This window comes from Sceloporus occidentalis, unplaced genomic scaffold, assembly GCF_023333645.1.
Source record: "Sceloporus occidentalis isolate IW3139 unplaced genomic scaffold, rSceOcc1.0.p SCAF_1, whole genome shotgun sequence".
Lineage (NCBI taxonomy): Eukaryota > Metazoa > Chordata > Lepidosauria > Squamata > Phrynosomatidae > Sceloporus > Sceloporus occidentalis.
Window position 1 is genome coordinate 170336005 of NW_028316981.1, and position 23085 is coordinate 170359089.

Sequence of the window (23085 nt, forward strand, 5' to 3'; positions counted from 1 at the left end):
TGTATTCAGGATCCCCTTGTGGCTTCTCCATCATCCACAGTGCCCCACATTTCTGCTTTCCACCGGGTACCATCCACAGTGGCATCACTAGAATTGGCGCCACCCGGTGCGGTAACTTATGGTATCACCCCACTCCATTGACCTCCTCCCATACCACACCATACAGAATCCTTAGTAAGGTTTCTTGTATTAATTTTACTCTTAAATTGTAATGCCGATATATCGCTAAATGTAATGGTAATAGCTGTGAGATGAACAACTAGCAAAATTAAAGTTATACCTTTAAATTACAAAATCATATGCACAGCCTAAATGTACTTAGATGTACATAGTTTCCTGTGGTCAAAGTGAAAATTTGTTAAGATGTGATTTTTTAATTTAAAAAAAAAAAAGAATAATTTTTTTTAAAAAAATAAACCTGGGGCCACTCCTTTCTTTTTTCATTGAATCGTGCCCTACTCATAGCATGCTTTCAGCATTTGAAAGCAACACACGCAAACACCACAACCCATTTCTGCCAAAAGGCAGGTGTTTGGGGAAGAGTGGTATTCACCCTGCCTTAGAGTATCACCTAGTGTGGCCCACATCCCTGGACCTCCCTATTGATGCCCCTGATTGTCCTTTGCCTCTCGCCACATTCCAAGAGCTGAAAAGTCTTCCATTCTGTCTCAGCAGCTTTGGATGGATGACATGGGATAGGCGGAGAAATAAGGACCATAGGTGTTTCCAGATGAATCATTGAGGGTGTACAGTTGTCCCTCCATATCCATGGATTCAATCATCCACTGCTTGAAAATATTCCTAAAAGATATAAATTCCAGAAAGCAAATCTTGATTTTGCTATTTCATATAAGGGATGCCATTTTATTACACTATTCTAAATTGGCCCATGTAGCTATGCCCTTAAATGGCAACAGTTCTGACTTTTCTTCCTTAATGTTTTTTATTCCCCCAGAAGAATAAAAAGGATGAGAGAAGTGAAACATGGGAAAGATTACCAGTGGAAGATGGTATTGTTCCACTCCCCCTAAAATTCTGTGGATAAGGCTGGGTAATTGTGCAGTGAAAATCCTAACTAGGAACACCACATAACCTCCTATGGCAACAATGGCATTTGATCCTGGGCATGCTATGTCCCTCAACATTCTGCCAATGTGCCAGAATATTAGCTGAGCAAATGTGTACTGTGTTGGGTGTAATTCTCACATTTTAATTCTACTCATTTGTTGTTCTCACATTTCAAATCTCAAAAACCAGAGTGTGTGTGTGGAGGAATGAGGGCATTGATCCTGCAGTAAGGATTCTGCCTCCCTTATGAAATTTTCCTTCCGTCCCCAAATTTCTAGCATTGAGAGATTGTTCACTGAAACTCAAAGAGATGACTCACTTTGCAGTTCACTAAAGGGTTTCAGTCTGTGAGGGCTGCTCCAAGAATCCACAGCTTTCTCCTTTTTGTCATTTGACTGGGAAGTAATAGTGCCACTCTATTCTGCTCTGGTCAGGCCCCACCTGGAATATTGTGTCCAGTTCTGGGCATCACAAGTGTAGTGGAGTATCCTTCCTTAGAGGTCTTTAAACAAAGGCTGGATGGCCATCTATCGGGGATGCTTTGATTTAGATTTCCTGCATGGCAGGGGGTTGGACTGGATGGCCCTTGTGGTCTCCTCCGACTCTATGATTCTATGGCTGTTTTCCATGTTACTGTACGTTATGGCTTTAAATCTGTGAAAGAGCATGGCATCTAGGAACCCAAGAAGGGTAACCCCAGAGTTCAGGAATGGCTGTTGTAATCCTGACTCCATCTTATGGTCTTACCTGTGGAGATATGACGTCCAGTACCAAAGAGCATGTACAGCAAAGCAGGGAAGAACGAAGTGTAGAGCCCATAAACTGGTGCTACTGAGGTGAGAAGAGCAAAGGCCATTCCTGGAGGAAGAAGAACAAACAGAAAGAGTTCTATAATCCCCTCTGGCTGGAGATTATTGTGTACACAAGCAGTTGGGATAGGAGCGTGGATTCCAGACACAAACAACCTGATCCTACTGCCCTGCCAAAGGACTACCTGTGCCACTGGGGCCAGTGGCGTAGCTGAAGTTGGTGTCATCCAGTGTGTATGTAGGGGGGGAAATTACCTTGCCCTCCCCCTCCCCTGGCCACCCACCCACCTACCCAGACCATTGCTGAAGGGATTGGCACAGTGGCCACCAAAGCACCCATGCCTGCTTTAAAGGCATCACCCCCCCCCCCCCCGAAAGGCCTTTGGATTCCAGCTGTGGCTGCTCCAAGATCAACCACCATTTAGGGTCTGGTGTAGCTGTTGGGTGAATGGGAAAGGCAGGCAATGCCCTTTCTTGACTGCCCAGTAGCCATGCCAGTTCCTCCGGGTGTACCCAGCCCATTGGGTGACACCTCTCCCTCTGGGTTGACACCTGGTATGTTCCTCACCCCCCTACTAATGCCCCTGCTGGGGCTTGGGAGCCAAGAGAATGAACACACAGAACTGGGAAAGTAGCTGAGGAGCTTATCCTATTAACAAATAAGCTGGCTTACTTCCTCTGTCTTGAATTCAGGATCCATGATGCTCCTGGATGTTATCATACCTAAATAGCTGCCAAGGAAGGGTCAATCTCTACAAATAAGAGCACTAGGCTGAGTCAACCACAAGGTAGGCTGGCAAACCCACCTGAGGCAGGGAATTTGGTGTATGTTTTAAAAGTGGCTAAAAGTTAGGTTTGACAGTTTAGGATTGTCCCAGGCTCTGAGGGTTCCAGGCCAAAGCTTAGACCTAGGGATGGCTCATGGCGATGCTGTTAAGTATTATGCATTAAGTACCAAACACAGATGCTCACAGCTTGGCATTCCAGTACAGAATGAGAGAAATTTAGAAATTAAGACAGAAATTTTAGGTAAGGGGACTGTTCTCATTTCAAGATGGAATGAGGGGATTATTTCTTCTCACTTACTTGGGGAGAGGGCATAAGGTACATTTAATTTAGCCTATAAACTTCCAGGCAAAAGGAGAATGCAGAGCAGAGTGGAGGGTGAACCCTGGCACCACAACAAATGGGAAAGAAGAAGAAAGCTAATTTAGTAGATACATAGACACTCCATGGAGAGTCTTTGCAAGCTGTATCAATCGATCAGTTAAGACTTGTAAACTGTAGGAAGCTGTTGCTCTCCTTGCTGAGATTTGCACACAGTCCTTTGTTCCTGATCAGAAATGAGCCCACCATGGGCAGGTAGTTTGCCTGATGTAAAGGAAATTGGCGACTAATTGTGAAACACTGGTTTCTTGAAGCAATTGCTCCTTGGTAGCACCATAGAGGCACTGCTTTTTAAAAAACTTACTCTAGAAAGCCTGTGAACAATATGGTCTTTCTTCCCAGTGTTATATTGAAAATCATTTCCATCCCAAAACATTCTGCTGCCCGAGGTGAAGGACAAAATGGCAGTCCCTCCCCTAGCCCCATTAGAATTGGTGAAGCCAATTCTAGTCCATGAATGCCGTGTGACCACAAACTTGATAAACATCAATACTAATAATAGGACATCACCTTCCACCACTCCTACAGACAGTTTAGATTACAAAATTTAGGAACTAGCCAATTTATGGCACTTGCAGCTTCATCCTCTAATGACTGAGAATGGCTGGGGAACTCAAAACAGGCCAGGAAGTAATGCTGCTGCTCTACCTCCAGGATCCGCTGCCCAAGTCCCTTGCCTACTTTGTCAAATGGTAGGGCTGACTCTGTCAAAGTCTCCTTTTTTAGATTTCACAGCAATGCTTCCAGAGGAAAAGGCTGTGTTGAAGTGAGACTGGGATGAGTGACAAAGGGCAACTGAATCAGAGAAAGGAGAAGACGACTCAGGAGGGACTTAGAGCTACCTTTTTTTGCCCCAGGTCGCAAAAAGAGATTAAACAGATATCTGATCACGTCCGCTCATCCAGATTATCAGTACTCAGTTTCTGTGTAATTTGCAAGTCTGCATACAATGCTCCAACAGATACAAAACGTATCTTGGAAGCACTTCCAGGATCTGTGTCCTGTGTGGTATAGAGTTTGAGTGTTGGACTATGACTCTGGAGGGCAGGGCCCAAATCTCTGCTCGGCCATGGAAACCCACTTGGTGAGTTTGGGTGAGTGAGTCACATTCTCTCAGCCTCAGAGGATGTCAATGGCAAACCCTCTCTGAACAACTTTTGCCAAGAAAACCCCATTATATGTTTGCCTTAGGGTCACTATATGTGGAGATGACTTGAAAGCACAACAACAATAACAACAATCCTTCTAAAACCTGGAATTATGAAAAAAAATAGGCTCTTCGGGGAGTGAAAATATAACAAGAAAAGCACTGTGGTGATGCACTTAAAATTTTTTAGAGATGTTCATAGCATAAGCTTTCACTGACTGGAATCTGTCTTGGCACACATCTAGTGAAGCCAAATCTAGTCCCTGAATGCTGATGTGACAACAGACTTGATAAATACTTTTGTTAAAGTATCTCAAGACTTGTGGTATTTTTTGCTGCATCATCTGTCTCAAAGGGCAGAAAAACGTCAAATGTATAAATAAAAACTATGTATCCAATGTTACTTGGTGGGATTGTAGCATGGAAATGTACGCTTTGGGACTACAGCTCCCAGAATACCCATGCCAGTATGGACAGGGGGCATGTTGATTGGGTGACTGCAATAATCTCCAAAATTAAAATTTCCAAGTTCTGATCTACCACCACCGCCACCCAGACATTTTCTTCTGTCAAAATGTTGAAAAGGATAGGATGCAATCTGTTGTTGCGTGTCATGCCACCCTACACTCACATGCCCTGCTGCCCTGCCTAAGGCCACTTGGCATTGGAAGAAAAGGAGTGCCACCTTAACAAGGGCGGGCAGGGCATGATTCCAACCTGGGGCCTCTGGGGCGGAAAGACATCCAGGAGGTGTTCAGGTTTGTTTTGTTTAATTCTGCCACACAGTTGCAGCCATGTCCCTGCTTCATTGAGTGTGCGACAGAATCACAGAAAGGAGAGAGAGAACAGTTCCTGAAGCAAGATGGGCTGTTGCCCAACCCTGGTGCGTTTACTTATAATGCACATACCACTAGGCGCAGTATTAGTGCAACTCTCAGGTAAGTGCGAGGACGACTGCAGCCTTAGAAAGTGAGGCAGATGCCTGCAGAACTCAAAGGGTGATCAAGGATCTTAGAAAGTATGTGAACCAGGAAAGGGGTGAGAGGTTGGTGGTATGGAGAACAGAATTACAGATGGATAGTGATAAAGGCGAGAGACCAAGTGTGGCATAGTGATTTGAGTGTTGGGTTATGACTCTGGAGACTAGGGTTCGATTCTCAGCTCAGCCATGAAACCCACTGGGTGACCTTGGGCAAGTCACAAGCCCTCAGGGGAAGGCAATGGCAAATCTCCTCTGAATAAATCTTGCCAAGAAAACCCCATGATAGAGTCACCTTAGAGTTGCCATATATTGGAAACAACATGAAGGCACACAACATCAAACAAGAGGTAAAGTGTGTGTGTGTGTGTGTGTGTGCAAGAGAAAGAGATCAAGTAGCGATTCCCAAACTTTGGTCCTCCAGATGTTTTGGACTTCAACTTCCCAAAGCCCAAGCCAGCTTGGCCAATAATCAGAAATTCTGAGAGCTAAAGCCCAAAACATCTGGAGGACCAAAGTTTGGGGAGTCACTGAAATAAAGCCTAAAAGGAAAGAATGTGGGAAGGTGAATGTTGGAAACCCAGAATGTTGGAAATCCAAATCCCATGTGGGTGGGTTTGCAGACAGAGAGGTTCTGAGCCTTACAGAGAGCAGAGGTGATTGAGATAGTGACTGAGTGTGGGATGGGCAAAAAAGATAAGAGATCAGGACCTAGAAAGGTGAGGGAAGGAGACACACACAGAGAGACACAATCTCCGTAGATTCAATTCAAAGACATAGCCGTGTTAGCCTGTAGAATCAGTATGTAGAGAGATCTTGTAGCATCTTTGAGACTCACTGAAAGAAAGAACTTGGCAGCATGAGCTCTCGTAAACTAAAGTCTACTCAGATGCATTTGTTTTAGGTGAGAAGCAGCATTTAGATTCTTCCAGCCAGGATAGGAGAAAGTGGGATACGTAAAGATGAGATTTAGGGGAAAAGGGAAAGGGGAGCAGGGATGAGACCTATGTAGGGTTTGTGTGTGTGTGTATTTCTTCCAGTTTGGCAATATTTCTCCTTTGCTGCTCATCTCAGTCACTGATCCTTTCAGGAGGGAGGGAATTAGCCTGACTGTCAATTCTGCAACCACTGCATGTCTAGAACCAGAACAGGTTTCTCCAGCTTCCTATGGTGCAGTCCATGGCAAGGTGACCAGGCATCCTCCTTTTCCAGCATGTGTCCTCCATTTCCACCTCTGTCCAGGAGGAATTCCAAAAATGTCCTTCCTTTTCAGCCTGACTAAGGTGCATGAATTTATATTCAGACAGAGTCCTAGAGTCAGGAAAGACCTCAAGGGTCATCCAGTCCAGCCCCATTCTGCCATGCAGGAATACAGAACCAAAGCACCCTCCCTGACAGATGGCCACCCAGTCTCTGTTTAAAAACCTCCAAAGATGAGGGAAAGGAAGAATTTAAAGGCCGATTCTGCCAAGGGTTTTTTACTAGTTTTAACCTATGTGTTTCTAACTTACATTTTAATGTGAATAGTGTTGAATTCTTTTTTATATATTTTTCTTCTTCTGATTTTTTAAATCATTGTAACCCACCTTGAATCCCAATAAATAAACAGATAAATAAAGCCAAAGGGTTTGCAGCTAGTAAGGTACCATTTTGAGCCTTTGTCTTGAATAGAATTCTGTAAGTTTGTTGCCAGCCAATGGGGCATTTTTAAAGTTCATCAGAAAAAATACGGCTAATACTTAATACAATAATATAATTAGGTAAATAATATAATTAGGATCATTGCCTAATACAATATTATTATTATTAGGTCAAAACACCTAATACAGTTAGCTTACACATATTGTAAACCTCTTAGGGAGTGCTAAAGTGCACTGATCAATGGTCTAGAAATGTTCTTGCTATGGCTATTGCTAAAGAAACCACAGAGAAGGCATGTCTATGGGTGCTTTCAACTTTTTAGGTGCCCTGTCCTCCATTTGCTCTTGGAGGCCCTCCATTTTGCGGTGCCTGGCCTTCTTCTTTGTTTAAGGCATCTTTCCACCCTGTCCAGCCTTTTCAGATCCAGGCATCCCTTCCCTCCCAGATAGAGAAAAAGTAATAATATTATTAATAATAATTATCTGGATGATCTGACTTGGGGTTAGGCACTTTAAAGAAAGGAAGAGCACACCTCTGCCATTGGCTTTGCTTGTCAAAACAGCGCTGCTAGGAGATCAATGTTGTTTTAGATTTATTTATTTTTTTCACAAAACAAAACCTTTTCCTCCTTGTCCCTCCCTTGCCTCCTTCTGGCCCACCTGGCACTCACCTTGGGGGATGTGAACGATGCCCACCGTCAGCCCTGCCACCAGGTCCCCTGGCAGCCACTGCTTGGGCTGGTACCTGGGCAGCCAGCTGGCAATGGGCAGCCTCCTCTGGAAGAAGCCCCAGGCTGCTGCCCGGGAGCATTGGCAGCCCTGGCTCAGCTTGCCCTTCAGCATTCCTGCCAGGCTGCTGCCCTCCTGGGGGGGTCTAGATGCCCCATAGAGCTGCTGGAAACGCTCCTCGGTGTAGATGCCCCGGTACAAGGCCAGGTTGCTCATGGCCAGGGCTCCAGCAGCAAGGCTGTATGATGATGCTCTAGTCTCCTCCTGCCTGGAATCCTTTTATGCCTGGCTGGGATGGGATGGGGCTGGGCTGGCCAATCCCAAGTCTTGCAGGGCTGGGATTTCTCCTCCCTCTGGGCAGGAAAAGGGGGGCAGCTCAGGAGGATGCTCAGGGCAAGGGCTGGGCAGCAAAGAGCCCTGGAGCAGCATGCCACCAGTCTCCAGGCCCAACATGAGTCCAGGCTTTGCCATCTCCCTGGTTGTATCATCATCATCACCACCACCATCATCATCCAAAGATGTAGCCCTCTTAGTTTGTGGAATCAGAAGGTAGAGAGATCTTGTCACATCTTTGGGACTCACTGGAAGAAAGAAGTTGGCAGCATGAGCTCTCCTAGACTTCAATCTACTTCCTCAAATGCATTAATAATAATAAATCATGCTGCCAATTCTTTTCTTTCAGTTAGTCTCAAAGATATTATTATTATGCAAAGATATAGCCATGTTAGTCTGTGGAGTCAATGCGTAGAGAGATCTTGTAGCACCTTCATATATATATATATATATATAGTTACATATATTCAAATATGATAAGAAAAACATCTAAATCTATACACAGAAGCACCTTTGGGAATGATGATGATAATAATAATAATAACAATAATAATAATGCCTTTGAGACTACGTGAAAGAAAGAAATTGGCAGCAGGAGCTCTCCTAGACTTCAGTCGACTTCTTCAAACGCATTAATTAATAAAAATGAATCATGCACCCGAGGAAGTAGACTGAACTCTGCGAAAGCTCCTGCTGCCAATTCCTTTCTTTCAGTGAGTCTCAAATAATAATAGTAGTAATAATACCTCTGAGACTCACTGAAAGAAAGAAATTGGCAGCATGAGCTTTCCTAGACTTCAGTCTACTTCCTCAGATGCATTAATAATAATTTCTCTGAAGATGCCAGCCAAAGATGCTGGAAAAACGTCAGGAAGAAACTCTTCTAGAACATGGTCACATAGCCCAAAAAACCCACAAAAACCTTTAAAACAGATCCTTTGTTTAAAAATAGAACACAATTTTAAAAAGATAAAAGCCCTTCAAAAACCATGCACTTTAAAACATTATAACACCCCCAGGATGCGCATTAAAAACTTTCTGTTACCAGATAACACTCCATTTTGATCTCTCTCTCTCTGTGTATGCCTTCAAGTCTCGGCTATCAACTTTCTTTTTTCTTTATGTATTTATTGGATTTATATGTCACTGTTCTCCCAAAATGGGAAAAGGCTTTTCTTAGGCAATGAATCGTCAAAGATGATTTGACAAATTCCTTCCTCTAAAATGTAGCCTACTGTGCCTGGTATTCACTGGCAGTCTCCTATCCAAGTATTAACCAGGGCTGACCCTGCTTACCTTCCAAGATCCGTCATGATCTGGTGCCTTTAGGGTATTGAGGTCCTTAGTTTGTACCCGGTGTTGTTGTTGTGTGCCTTCAAGTCCTTTCTGACATATGACAACCCTAAGGCAAACCTATCATGGGGGTTTCTTGGCAAGAATTGTTCAGAAGAGGTTTGCCCTTGCCTACACATGAGGCTGAGAGAGTGTGACATACCCAAGGTCACCCATTGGGTTTCCATGGCTGAGTCTTGATTCGAACCCCAAGTCTTCAGAGTTTTAGTCCAACGCTCAAACCACTATACGATGCTGGCTCGAATGTTACAAATGGTACAATTACTTGTACCACACATTTTGCTTTTCCCACAGGTTGGCAAAGTGACCTTTTCTGAAATTCAGCCCCCATAGTCATTAAGGTTATGCTGACTGGGGATTCTGCAAGTTGTGGTCTAAAAGAGTAAATCTACGAGGATCCGCGCTTTTGCTTGTTAGCTTAATATTTGCCCTGGGCTTCTGTTCTCATGCAACAGATTAATTTCTCTCTTTTCAGTGCAGAAAAACAAAGCAAAACAAGGGCTGATTCAAACATAAAGCTTCTCACACTAATATATGCTCAATGAGTATCCAGAAAAGTTTAATGCAAGATCATCAAATGCTGACACCACAATTTTGAAATTTACTTGCTCTTTGTCAGGAGATTTAAATATAATTTGTATTTTAGTTCTTTAGAATTTGTAACCCACAAATGGAGTTTATTAGAGGCTGGATTAATCTCCTGGTTTACCACCTTCCTGACTGAAACTGCAAAGACAGAGCTCAGATATCATGTAAATGGTGTAATGGATCATGAATTGCCTAATGCCTTTTCTATAACAAGGCGAAACAGAACCACCTTAGGGGTTATTCAGATGGTGAAAATAATCTGCATTGAATCTTTGTTGTCTACATGAATTTCAAATACTTTTCTTCCGACAGGCCTTCTCAGGTTAGCATCTCAGTTGTCCCCATTAACTACCTTGTCTTGTCTATTTTAATAATCTTAACAGTATAGTTTTATTGTTATTGTTCACTGTTATGATTTATTAGTTATGGTGGGTGGGGTTCTGGGACTTTGTATTTTTTTTAAAATTGCATCATTGGCAGCATGGATAACTGATGCAAATAGACCCCAGGATAAACTGGGATAAAATTCTGCCTGCCTTGAATGTGTTTCAGATACATTTGCATTGTCGACTCCATCTTTATTCAAGAGCTGGCATGTGTGAGTGACTGAACCGCTCACAGAGATGCAGTTCCATAGTGTGAACAACAGAACTGGAACGTGTGAATGAGGTTATTTGCATCATCGCACCAAAAAGAAACCCCCTGATGATGTCTGAATGACCCCTTAGTTACATCTAGACTGGATTACTGCAACAGCCATAAAACTAGTCTGAAAGATGGGAGAAGGCCTTATCAGCTGTGGCACCCAAACTGTGGAATGCCCTCCCCTCAAATGTCTGCCTGATGCAAATGTTGGTTTATTTCCTGTGTCAAGCAAACACACCATTTTTTTTCATTAAAGCTTTAAGGGATTAATTTATTTCAAGCATATATTTACATGGTTTTAAATTGTCATAAGGTTTTTTAACAATATAGTTTTCCTTGTTGCATTTAAAGTGGTTTTAAATGTTACAATGTCTAATAGGTCTGCTCAGGTCCTGCAGGTTCATGCCCATGACCTCCCTGGTTGAGTATAGCCATCTGGCACATGATCTTCCTCTCTTTCTACTGCCTTCCACTTTTCCAAGCATTACTGTCTTTTCTAATGAGTCATGTCTTCTCAAGTTGTGGCCAAAGTATAACAGCATCAGTTTCATCATCTTGCCTTCTAGGGGAGTTCAGGCTTGTTCTGATCAAGGACCCATTTGTTTATCATTTGGGGCATCCATGGTACTCCCAGCACTCATCTTCAGCACCACATCTCAAATAAGTTGATTTTCTTTCACTGTCCAGATCTCGCATCTATTCATGGTGATGGGAAATAATATGGCTTGGGCAATCCTAACTTTAATGTTCAGTCTTATATCTTTGCACTATACAATACAAGAGGTGCGTGCGTGCGAGCGTGCGTGCGTGTGTGTGTGTGTATAAAAGCTTTCTCCCTTACCAGTCTACCCACACTTCAACCTTTGACAGTGGAGCTTTTGTCTTTGTCCTAGCTGTAACAAAAGCAGTACACTTGATGGGGACAAGAAAAAAAAGTCCCTTCTCACAGACTGCATCAAAATTTTGCTAGGCTGGCACTCTCATTTATGACATTTGTCCATTTGGTAAAGACATCCAGGTCTAAACAAGTATTTGTTTCCTGAGTTTTATTTTATTCAACATTTTATCAGTTGTATCTGCCTGATTTTTTTTAAAGTATAATATTGTTTTGCATTGTTTTTTGTTGTTGTTTTCATTTTATCAGCTGCAAATGCTCTGAGTAGTAAGCAAGCCTAGAAGGGTGGGATATATGGCTAGAATCCTACTGGGGTTTTATGAACACCATAGTTATGGTGCCACACAATGAATCCTGTCCAAATCTCCACAGTTCTCATTTACTGGAGAGCAGCTGCTGTGATTAATGTGAGTCTGTTTCCCTGTCAATCAGTAAATAACTGGCTGTTGTCTCTTTTCCTGTAGTTTGAATCCATTGATCTAGATACTATACTCTTGTTGATGCAACCAAGAATAGCATTGCCTTTCTTGGTTACCGCATCACACTGCTGACTCATGTTTAGCTCGTGGTCTACTAGCTAGCTCCTAGATCCCTTTCACAGGAAGGAGATTATCGCACTGCGTTCTGAGAACGTTCCATATCATCACGTGATGAGACCGTTCCTGGAACGGATATTACCGCATTAGCAATCAAAACGTGATGAGAACGTGATCAGAACGGCAGTTTACCGCACTGCGATTCCTTTTTCTTGAAACCGTTCTCAGAACGGTTTGCTATAGCGCATGCGTATTAGATCTTGGGGGCGGTGTACCAATGACGTCGCCACTCGGTGGTTGTTTTTAACCGGAAGTCGTCCGGTGACTTCCTTGTGGGGTGTAAAGATGGCGTCGGAGAAAGCATGGTTTGATCTTGTGAGCATGGTAGAGAAAGAAGAAGAGCGAAGAAGGAGAAGAATGAGTCGCATTGCTCAATCACTGGTCCTCGTTTCGCGCCGGAGGGCTGCTCTGAGTAAGATTGCAGTCATGGCTGCCAGCGGCAATCTTGATATATCCAGTTGTCTGGCATGGATGGCGACCTGGCCTCGCATCCCACGTTGGTGGCAGCAACCCCGGGAGCGGACCAACTGGTGGAGTGACGAAGTCCTCCAGAGATGGGATAACGACATGTGGGTTTCTAACTTCCGCATGTCTAAAGAAACCCTTTTTGATCTGGCCAGCATCTTGAGACCAGAGCTGGAGCGTGGGGAGTCTAGATTCCGGAGTCCTATCCCGGTGGAGAAGAGAGTGGCCCTGACTATTTGGTGGCTCTCAAGCCCTCTGATGTATAGGAAGGTGGCTTCCCGTTTCGAGGTTGGAGCATCCACAGCTGCAGAAATCGCCATCGAGGTGTGCCTTGCCATGGAGAAGCTGCTGCTGAGGAAAACTATCCAGCTTGGAAACTACCACACGGTGTGTATCAATATTACTTTTAAACCTAAGACTTCTGGGTGCAAATGCATTAATGCATATCTAAAGATAGATAGGTTTTGCTTATGTAATACCATTAAGATATGTTTACATCCTGCCTTTTCCTTGTTTGGGAAAAAAAGAAAGGCTTTCAATTACCTTTGCAATTATGGGGGTGGGTTAATGATCCTGGGCTTGGGGCATGGATTTAAAAGGTGCATCTCTGCTGCTGGCTTCTCTCTTATCCAGCTGTGCTGGGGGGTGGTCCTGGGCTTGAAGCATGCACTTCGGAGGTGCATCTCTGCTGCTGGCCTCTCTCTTATCCAGCTGTGCTGGGGGGTGGTCCTGGGCTTGGAGCATGCACTTCGGAGGTGCATCTCTGCTGCTGCCCTCTCTCTTATCCAGCTGTGCTGGGGGGTGGTCCTGGGCTTGGAGCATGCACTTCGGAGGTGCATCTCTGCTGCTGGCTTCTCTCTTATCCAGCTGTGCTGTTGTGGTTTGCTATTCTGAAAAAATGTATCTTGATATATTTGTAAGAGTTGATATGTGAACAAGTAACATCTGGATTCCCCTTCAGTGTGTTCTAGGTATATATATAAACCCTAATAATTTCTATTGTCCTTTTTATGCTTTTGTCTCTTTGATCCCAGTTTCATATACCAAATAATAATAATGCATCATCAGATATGAAATATGTTAACCCACTTTTTTGATATCCCAAATTTATTATACCTTTGCCTTTTTTCAGATTATGGATGGATTTCAGAGACTCGGATTCCCACACTGCATAGGAGCTATTGATGGCACTCATATTTCTGTTTGCCCACCGCTGGGACGCAGAGAGGAATACATCAACCGCAAGCAGGGATTTTCAATTGTTCTGCAAGCAACTACAGATCACAGTGGGAGGTTTATTGACATTGAAGTAGGGAATTGTGGGAGATCACATGACAGCCACATATTTACCAATTCCGCTATCTGTCAAGTGATGGATGAAGGCTGTTTTGTGCCCGGAAATCCCACCCTTCATGTCCACGATGTAGCCATTCCTCCACTGATTATAGGGGATGGTGCCTACCCAATCAGGAAATGGCTCATGACACCATATCGTGGAGAATTAACACCTGACAAACTTGCTTATAACACCGCCCATTGCAAGGCAAGATGCGTGGTGGAGAGGTCTTTTTCGCGATTGAAATCTAGGTGGGGGTGTCTGTCTGGTAGACTAACTGTGAAAGAGGAAAATTTCATCTCTGTTGTCACAGCATGTGCCATACTGCACAATATTTGCGAGACGAGGGGAGAAGTGCTTGATCCCGATGTAGAGCCACCTGCGAAAATTGTCCTCCCCGCTTTAGCGAATAACATCAGAGGACACTCTACAAATCACAAAAAAGAGGGTCAAACTGTTAGATCTGCAGTAACTAACATTATTTTGGGTCGTTAACACCAGAAACTGACATTATTTGATGTTTCATAACATCACCTCAGTTATGGCAACAGCATTGATCTGATCAAAACGTTTCTTCTTGGTTTACCTTTGTATCAATCTACAAATGTTGATATACATGTGTTTGACAACATGTCATGTACAACATGTGAATAACTTTACCAGACGGCAATGTTGAATCACGGTTGTTTAGATTCTTTTTTCTTTTAACTTTTTTTTCCCCAATCAGGTTCTGCTAGTGGTGTTTATATTATTGTGGGGTATAAATACCCGATTGTTATAGATTAGCTTCATGGTTTACCCAAATTTTGGAAATCTATTTTGAAGTGTTATACAATTGCTATATTGATGTTTCAAATATCCTTTTTTGGCAATATAGGAAAACAATGGTGTAAAAATGGCTTGTTTATATTACATTTATAGTAATACATCATGTTTCCTACCTTGAAAACCAAAAGGAAGGCTGTTCTAGAAACCATTGCTGAATAATGTTGCTATTGTTGTGGAAATGTTTAGGTATATTAAGGACGGTAGACCAATTTCTGAGAACACAGCTGTATTTTATCAACAATATAACTTAACATTTTAAAACACGATTAAATATCCTTTTTCTTTTGGAAAAAAACCGTCTGGTGGCTTGTTTTCCATTATGTCAACAAAGCACGCATTTATATACACTGTATATACATTAGGTGAGAACATATCCATATATACATGGTGACATACAAAACCTTTCCTTAACATGAACATGAAATTTTACTGTGGTTCAAGGAGAAATGGTTTAAGTCCCTCTTTATCGGTCACAAAGGGCACGTAACAGGGTAAACATAGAATGCTGAAACATATCTGAGGTTTCAAAACAGAACCTTTTCCCTATATGTTTCCCTTATGGGGAAAATATTTTTTTTTTCTTGATTATCCTCCCAGTACGAGAACTGCATGGTTTATCTTGGTTTTGAACAGGTGCAACTGCGCCTTGCAAGGAAGATGTTCCTGCATTGCTCACACATTGCACGGTTCCAATGCAGCCTTCATTTTCTGGGGGATCAGTGACTGCAACAACATTCTGAACATCCCTGTTGATGTTCTCTGCTGTGTTGTCACCATCTCTAATTTCACTACTAGGAGTGACAGGACAACCATCAGGAGCATAAGCAGGAGGAAGTTCATCAAAGAGTTCAGGGGAATTGTTCCCTTGACATTTCCCACCAAAATCTGATGTGGATGGTTGCTCCTGGAAATCTGTAAAGACAGCTGGGCCTGGTGTTGAAGGAGGAATATCACACGGAGATGCCCTGAATGATGTGTGCATAGTTCCTTGGGCAACAGTATCATGTTGCCCCGTTGGAAGTGCACATTCATGATCTACTTTCCTCCGGTACAGTTCAGTCATGGTCTCCATGTACTGCAACATTCTCTGTCTGTCCTGTGCACTTCTCCTTACATCTTCCTCCATAATATGTACAAGTTCCATTTCTGTCCTCCTACAGTCTTTCATGCTGTCGTGTACAATTTCCATGAACCGTTCCTGTGTTCTCCGGGTAAGTTGGGCCTCTCGACTTGCACTCTGCATTATAGTGCGCGCAATATGTTCTCCTCTTCTGGCGCGACGATTCCTGTTCCTGTTTGAACGCAGTCTTGTTCCAGGAGACAGCAATACATTGGGTGGTTCGTCCTCTGGATCGTTAGGTACTGAAATTTAAAAATTAGTGAAAATAGATTAAGCCCACAGGAAGGAAATTTATTTCTAATGGTAGCATCATGTAAAGGGTTGTAGACAAAGAATTTTCTTAGAAAAGCAGATGCTACCTACCATTGCTTGTACCGCTTGTATCATCTGCACGTCTTTCCAAGTCACCCAATTGTTCTCCAGTCGCACCTTCAAAGTGGAGCATTAAACACCAACGTTATTTCTTTTGAACACATATACAGGTTCACAATATTTATGAAGAAAACAGAGATCCAGAAATTGACAGAAATTTATATATGACTACCTGCTATTTGCGTAGGTCCACTTTCCAAAATTGTGACAGGTATTGTAATGACTGTGTCATCGAGACAAGTGTCATCAGAATCTGAAAAATGCAAGGGGAAAAAAAGAGTAAAGCCTTTGTCTTTTTAACAAAATAATGTTGTCATGCACATAGCAGAAATCTTCAGGCATTACAGATGGGCAACTTGCCTTCATCACTGTCTTGTCTGGTAGTTGTTTCTTGGGTGCTTCCTTCGCCTGTGTTAGCCATGGAGGTGGATGCGGTTTCTTGATTCACATTTGTGGTTTCACCCTCCCTTTCAAAATCAAGACTTCGGGATAACCTGTTAGGGGTGATGCTAACATCCCCATGAAAGATTTCCTCTAGTTCCCTATAAAAGGGACATGTAATAGGGTTGCTTCCACTTCTCTGATTGTGTTTCACAACCTTTCTGTACTCAAATCTCAATTTTTTTGATTTAGATCTGCATTCCTCGGCAGATCTGACATGGTTCCTCTTTGCCATTTCATCAGATACAACTTTAAATTTATCCAAATTTCTGTAATTCTTTTTTAATTTGGACTGCAATTTTTGTTCTTTCCATATCTCCAATAAGGCCAAAACTTCATTGGCACTCCACACCCTCCCCCTTGCTTGTGCGGAGGCACTGCTTTCGGTCACTGCATGGCTATCCATGGCTTTCCTAATTACAGAAAGTATAAAATAATACTGTCTGCAATTTAATTATAGAGGCTGTGAAATAAACTTCTGCGTTAGCACTTAGCTGCTGATGCTGGCTCTCTGCACTCCCAAACTCCCGGCACTGCAGTAAAAGCACTAGAGGGCGCAAGTCTAGTTTTGGCGCCAAGAATCCCTGCACAGTGATGACGTTGCAAATCCCTCTTCCCGCTGGACTTTTCGGAGTGGCCGAAGTTATTGGGAAGCAGTGATGGCGCGTAGGAAGGGATCCAAATGGGTCAATAAGGAGATTGATCTGCTCCTGAGAAGTGTTAGGGGGAGCGGAAAATTAAAGACGCTCATGAGGTCCCGTTCTGTACCCATTCTTCCTGTGCATAGAGAGGTAGCAGAGCAATTAAAAATGCATGGCTACAACCGCACCGCCGAAGAGGTGTACAGGAAGTTCAAAATGACGCGTGAAAAATTTTTGGCCAGTCTAAATAGTTTTGGGCCATCACCCCCCAAAGAAAAACAACCACCCTTTTTCCCCCTAATGAAAGAGCTGTGGCTTATGGCGGGGAACCATGGCTCCCAGGAAAAAAATCCCTCGGGTAAGTTTGTAGCTTTACAAGTAAGGGCTCATTGTTGCATAGTATGCCATGGAATTCCTCCAGTGTTGTAGCCATAAGGAACAGTTGCTAAAGACAGTCACTATATCAATATCATATTAGGCTACTTCCCTTATCAGTTTCCAAAAGAAAAAAACACTACAATGGACTACCAGCCCTGAGGTCGCCATACTTTTCCAACATAGGAAGGGATAGATGGGTGTACATATGGAGGATAAATTTATTAGACAACAGCATTGCCACTCTGTTTTCTTACTTTTTTCTAACTGCAAAAAGATGGAGAAATTATGATGTCCTACATTTTTAGTTGTATTATCAACCTGCAGTTTTCCTAGAGTATTCTTACTATGATCAATGCACAATTTCTGATCTAGTTATCTCTTTGATTTTTTTATATGGATCAACATGCAGATACTATAGATGAACCTTGCTGTAGTGGAATCCAGTCGGGACCATCGGCAAGAGACATCTTGCCAGAACCCCAAACTCTTGTACCCAGCTACATAACTGAACTTCAACAGTCAGGTGAATTTAAATAAATATGCATTGTCTTTTTCAAAAGAGAGTGGTGGTCATATAAGGATTAAGGTTTATATTAATAACATACATCTATATACCGGAGAACTGAATATCACGAAAACTTTACTTTCAAGACAGTAAATAAAAAGAAATATATGAACATATTGTGTTAAACAGAGAATACATTGCAATAAACTGTCTTATTAAAAGCTTTTTGTATATATCTTTTGTCTGTACAGTGCAATCTTCCTTGAAAACGCAGGAAAACATCAATCGGAAAATTGTGGGAGTACTACAGAAAATGAATGGCAGATTAAAGAAAATCGAAAATATAATTGAATTGCATCTGCAGAAAACATCCAACACTTAATTGTATTCACACATGTTTTTATTACTGCATTGTTATTGAATACAAGTTTAGAGTTTGGACACAGTACTGTACTCTTAACGTAAGATGGCTGTTATTTTGTTTTCAAATGACATGCATCGATCGATGTTAACGAAGTTATGATTGTCCTTTTTTTAAAAGGGTATTTCTGTTTTTTTTATAAAACCTTTTTTTGACTGGCATCCAAAGTTGCATATGGTACATATATGAGGTTCCAAGGGAACCAGACTTTATTTTTAACAAGTGTGAATCCCCAATTTCTGGGTAATCATTTGTTTGATATTACAGATTTAGAAGATTGTTTTGTTGTATTGCGTCGCAGTGTAATAAACGCAGTTTGTAATTAATAACTCACATCTGTTGCCATGCTTAACAGTAGTGTCCTTTACTTCTATATAAAAATAGCTGTTCAGACTGGCAGATTGATAATTTCTTGAATACCATGCCACCAAGTACAGGAAATACACTGCCAAGAGCATCAAAGGTACATAGTTTCATAAAGATAGAGGTAACATAACAACCTTAATCCAGATATCAAATTCGCTTAGCTGTGAAAAGCTAGCATTCCAAACAGTCAAGGTAGATGCTGGTATGACGTATTACCAGTAGGCCCCTGTAAAGTTAGCCCACATCATACTGCTTCTGTTTGACAGCCTTTACATGTACTTTGTGACCAAGAAGTGTCTTCATTCAAACAATCCAAAATGCATGGTAGAGTGGCCATACATGTTGTTTTATACATGCAAGTAGAAATGTTCTACAAAATAAAAATCATCCCAATTAAAAGCAATGGAAATACATTGCTGTGTAAACTTTCAGCACTTTGCAAATAAAGCTTAACAGTAATAATAGTAATAATATTCAGGCAGAGAGTATTGATATACATGTTTGCTTCATGATCCATCAGCAATGGTAAGTTTTGAGTGGCAAATTGTGCAGTACTATAAACAAATTCTAATATTAGTTAAATTCTGAATATGAAATAATTTCTCAAATGCATAACAGATTACAGATGAAAAAGAACATAATTCCTGAAATCCAGAAATGATCCCTTTTGTAAAATGCTGGAGGGAGAATAGTTCTTTGAAAATAAGTTTACCAGCCAGCAATGAAAACCATGGTCAACATTACACATAAACCCACTTCCTCAGATGTAATTTTGGCTTAGTTAACACTCTTCTTTGGGCTGCTCATGCTGTTCAAAGAACCAGATCCATTTGCATATTAGCCAGCATGCTGCCAATCCCCGGTACACCCTCCATGGATGTCTATAGTGTGTGAAACTCTGCCTTGCATGCATTTCTACATGGCCCCCACCCTTTCTCCCAAAATGGAAGAGACCTTCAGGGGACACTGGGGAGGGAAGGGTTTTTTTTCTATTTCTTTTCTTTTACCAGAATGTGAGGCGGGGAAGTTCCCCGCCTCTTTTTGTGCAGGCCGAAATATACTGTCATCCTTGTAGGTCACACAGTATGAGAACAGGGTCATATTGGCCAGCGGTCTTCTGGCAGCCCATTAAAGCATCTCATGAGATGCTTTAATGCTGCTCCAGAATTCTGCCCGCTGCAGGCGACTCCTTTCTTTTCTGTGTCACCCACAAGGATAACGGCATACAGCGGCATGTCGAGCTCCCATGACAGGAGCCACGACTGAGCAATTTGGCATCAAGAGCAACCTAGACCCCACACATTTCCACTGTCTTTCGTGTCATGGCGAGTATCGCCGTTCCTTGCTCTATGACATCTCTTTCTATATGGTCGATCCTATACCGTTTGTCCTGCTGCCCACAACCCGCTCCTTTTGCTGTTATGAGCTCGTTTTGTCCAAAATTTAAAGCTAATTTGCATATATTTCCCAGCATTCCAGCACCCCTCATCCATTATGGCCTCCATGGCTTCAATACCCAAAACCCGGCCATCCAATAGTCTCCTTGCCTCCGTACATGTGACCCCAAACAACCAATCCCCAGTCTAAATTTGCCCCTAAATGCCTCCCTTTCCTCTGTCAATCATCTGCAAGGGGAGGAGAAGCCCCAAAGCCGAGCTGGAAAAAGCCCAATCTGTCATAAGCACGCAGGGAGGCCAGCCCCAAATCCTCAGAGCCCGACAGACAGAGGTTTTAAAAAGACAAAAAACTGAGAAACCTCCAGGTTCCCCCCCCCCTCAGAATATTTCCCCCCTTTTCCTAGTGCTGCCCTCGGTGTCGCTGCATCCGCGGACCCCAGATGTCCTTTAAACCCCAGCCCCCGGATATCATGGTGTATTGTGCATACACACAACAGAGATGGGTCACTTACACAACTCCAGAGATAAATATGTCTAGACACATTGCAATATGCTGGCGACAGAAGTCACTCTGTGACAATTCCGGAGACACTTGTATCCTCTGCTTTTGCGACTCGGTAACAGTTTGCAAACATGCAACCTGTGATAGTTAGTGCTATGCATTATGTCTATGTAATATCTCCATTTCTGCTTTTTTGTACCCGTGCACAGAAAAAAAACCTCACACACGTGTGTGTATGCAGAGAATAGGATAAAATCCTTTTGTCAAAGACGGGGGCACGTCATACATGGGAGAGCAAAGAAAAAATTAGTACGCTCTAGGACTTTGGAGGACTAAAAGGGAAGGGCATTCTTTCAGCCAATCAGGAGACGGAGGAATGCGAGAACGGATTTGAGAACACATAAGAATACCGCACACACCTCTGTTGGAACGTTCTCATCCCGTTCCAGCTCTCTGGGAACACATTCATATCTGTACCCTCCTGGAACACATTTGGAACGCATTTAAGCGTTCTGAGAACCCGATTGGAACACATACTGTGCGGTATACTCAAATGCGTTCCGTTCTCATCACGTGATGAGAACGGTCTCAGAACGCAGTGCGATAAACTTCGAACTGTTGTCTAGCCAGGTGTCTCCCATCCTGTATCTGTGCATTGCATTTTTTTTCTGCCCAAGTGTAATACCTTACATTTCTCCCTGATGAAATTAATTTTGTTCTAAAGCTAATCTTGGTCATTTTGATCATTTTGAATCTTAATCCTGTCCTGTGGGGAATTAGCAAGCCCTCCCAGTTTGGTTTCTTCTGCAAATTTAATCAGCATGTTCTCTAGTCCTTCATCCAAGTCATTGATAAAGATGTTGAATAGCACAGGGCCCAGTACTGATCCCTGTGTGACCCCACTGGTCACTTCTCTCCAGGATGAAGAGAAGCCATTGGTGAGCACCCTTTGAGTTCAGTCAGCAAATTATAAATCCATCTAACAGTAACACTATCTAGGCCACATTTTACTAGCTTCTTTGCAAGAATAATGTGGGAAACTTTGTCAAAATCCTTACTGAAATCAAGATATGTTACATCCATAGCATTCCCTTCATCTATCAAATATGTAACTCTATCAAAAAGAGAGATTAGATTAGTCTGGCATGACTTGCTTTTGAGAAACCCATGTTGAATCTTAATGATGATAACATTGTTTTCTAATTAATTGTAAGTCAGCAATGGTGTCACAAACATGGCTAAGTAGTGATTGTGAATATGGAAGAGTTATGGATGAGTAAATCTAAATCTCTGCTTAGTCATGATTGTGACACTATTGCCACAATCCTAACTCTCCTCCAAACCTACTTCACAGGGCAATGGCTATGTGGGCAGAAGGAGATCCATTCTGCCAGTGATCGGAGCATGAGTGAATAATGTTTCCATCAGATAGAGGAGGGACTGGGTTAGAAGAAGTTACTTAGGGCCCGTTCAGACACCATTCATACACGCTCCTTAGGACCGGCCTCTTAGGATGCATGCATCATTTAAACAGCATACCTCCAAATTGATCCGGAACAGCTTTATTTCGGCCTGTCTGTACAGGCTCTTCGTTAAGTATACTTAGCTGAATAACTGATACAGGATTTTGACCAGAACAACTAAAGAAATATTAATACAATTAAAGCACATTTGTGTTTTAAAAACACAAGTTAAAAATAGATAAACACATCTTCAAAACACAATAAAATTGGAACACAACACACCATTAAAAGTTCCATCTGCTGCAACAGGTGGCCCTTGCTTAATTAAAAGGGTCTTTGCCTGCCATCAGAAAGACAGTAAAGAGGGGACCAAGTGGACCTCCTATGGAAGGGAGTTTCACAACTTGAGAGCAGCCATGGAGAAGGCTCTCTCTCATGTCCTCATCAAACACGCTAGTGATGGTTGTGGGACTAAAAGAAAGGCCTCCTTTTCAGATCTTAAAGCTGGGGCAGCCCCCTAATTGGTCCTAAGAGAGAAACTAGATGTGATCCGTAACCTGATCTCCCTGGTGTTCTTTTAAAAAGCTGCTGGGATGTGGCTCCAAGGCATTGGTGAGGGACCAACTACCATATTTAAGGCCACATAGTGACTTCTGCCTCTTTGCTTGCTAATGGCAGTTCTGAATGAGGGAGAAGATGTTTAAATCTCTTGATGACACAGAAGAGTTAACATCTCCCGCCCTAGTACTAATGCACCAATTCCAAATCATATAAGCCTCATAGCTGCATTTAAGCAAAACTTTGGCGGGTTACAGACCGCCCTCAAGCGGCCATTTTCCCACCACCGCCATTCGCTGCGGAGGGAAGCCCCAGCGGCCAGACTGCAAGGCTTCCCGGTGCA

At 42.6% G+C, this 23085-nt stretch overlaps 1 protein-coding gene across 2 annotated transcripts in view; it reads right to left on the bottom strand.

Annotated features, from left to right (window-relative positions):
* LOC149322720 (solute carrier family 26 member 10-like) overlaps positions 1 to 7755 on the bottom strand; it is a 32194-nt gene extending 24439 nt beyond the window's left edge. The window contains exons 1-2 of one of the 2 annotated variants that reach the window (XM_089482021.1): positions 7482 to 7755; positions 1816 to 1926 (exon numbers count right to left, since the gene is read on the bottom strand). In XM_089482021.1, coding sequence (XP_089338147.1) covers positions 1816 to 1926; positions 7482 to 7755 — 385 coding nt within the window. Of the gene's footprint in view, positions 1 to 571; positions 802 to 1815; positions 1927 to 7481 lie in introns of those variants that run through there. The other variant, XM_089482014.1, reaches the window with a different exon arrangement.
* Positions 7756 to 23085: the final 15330 nt, after the last annotated feature.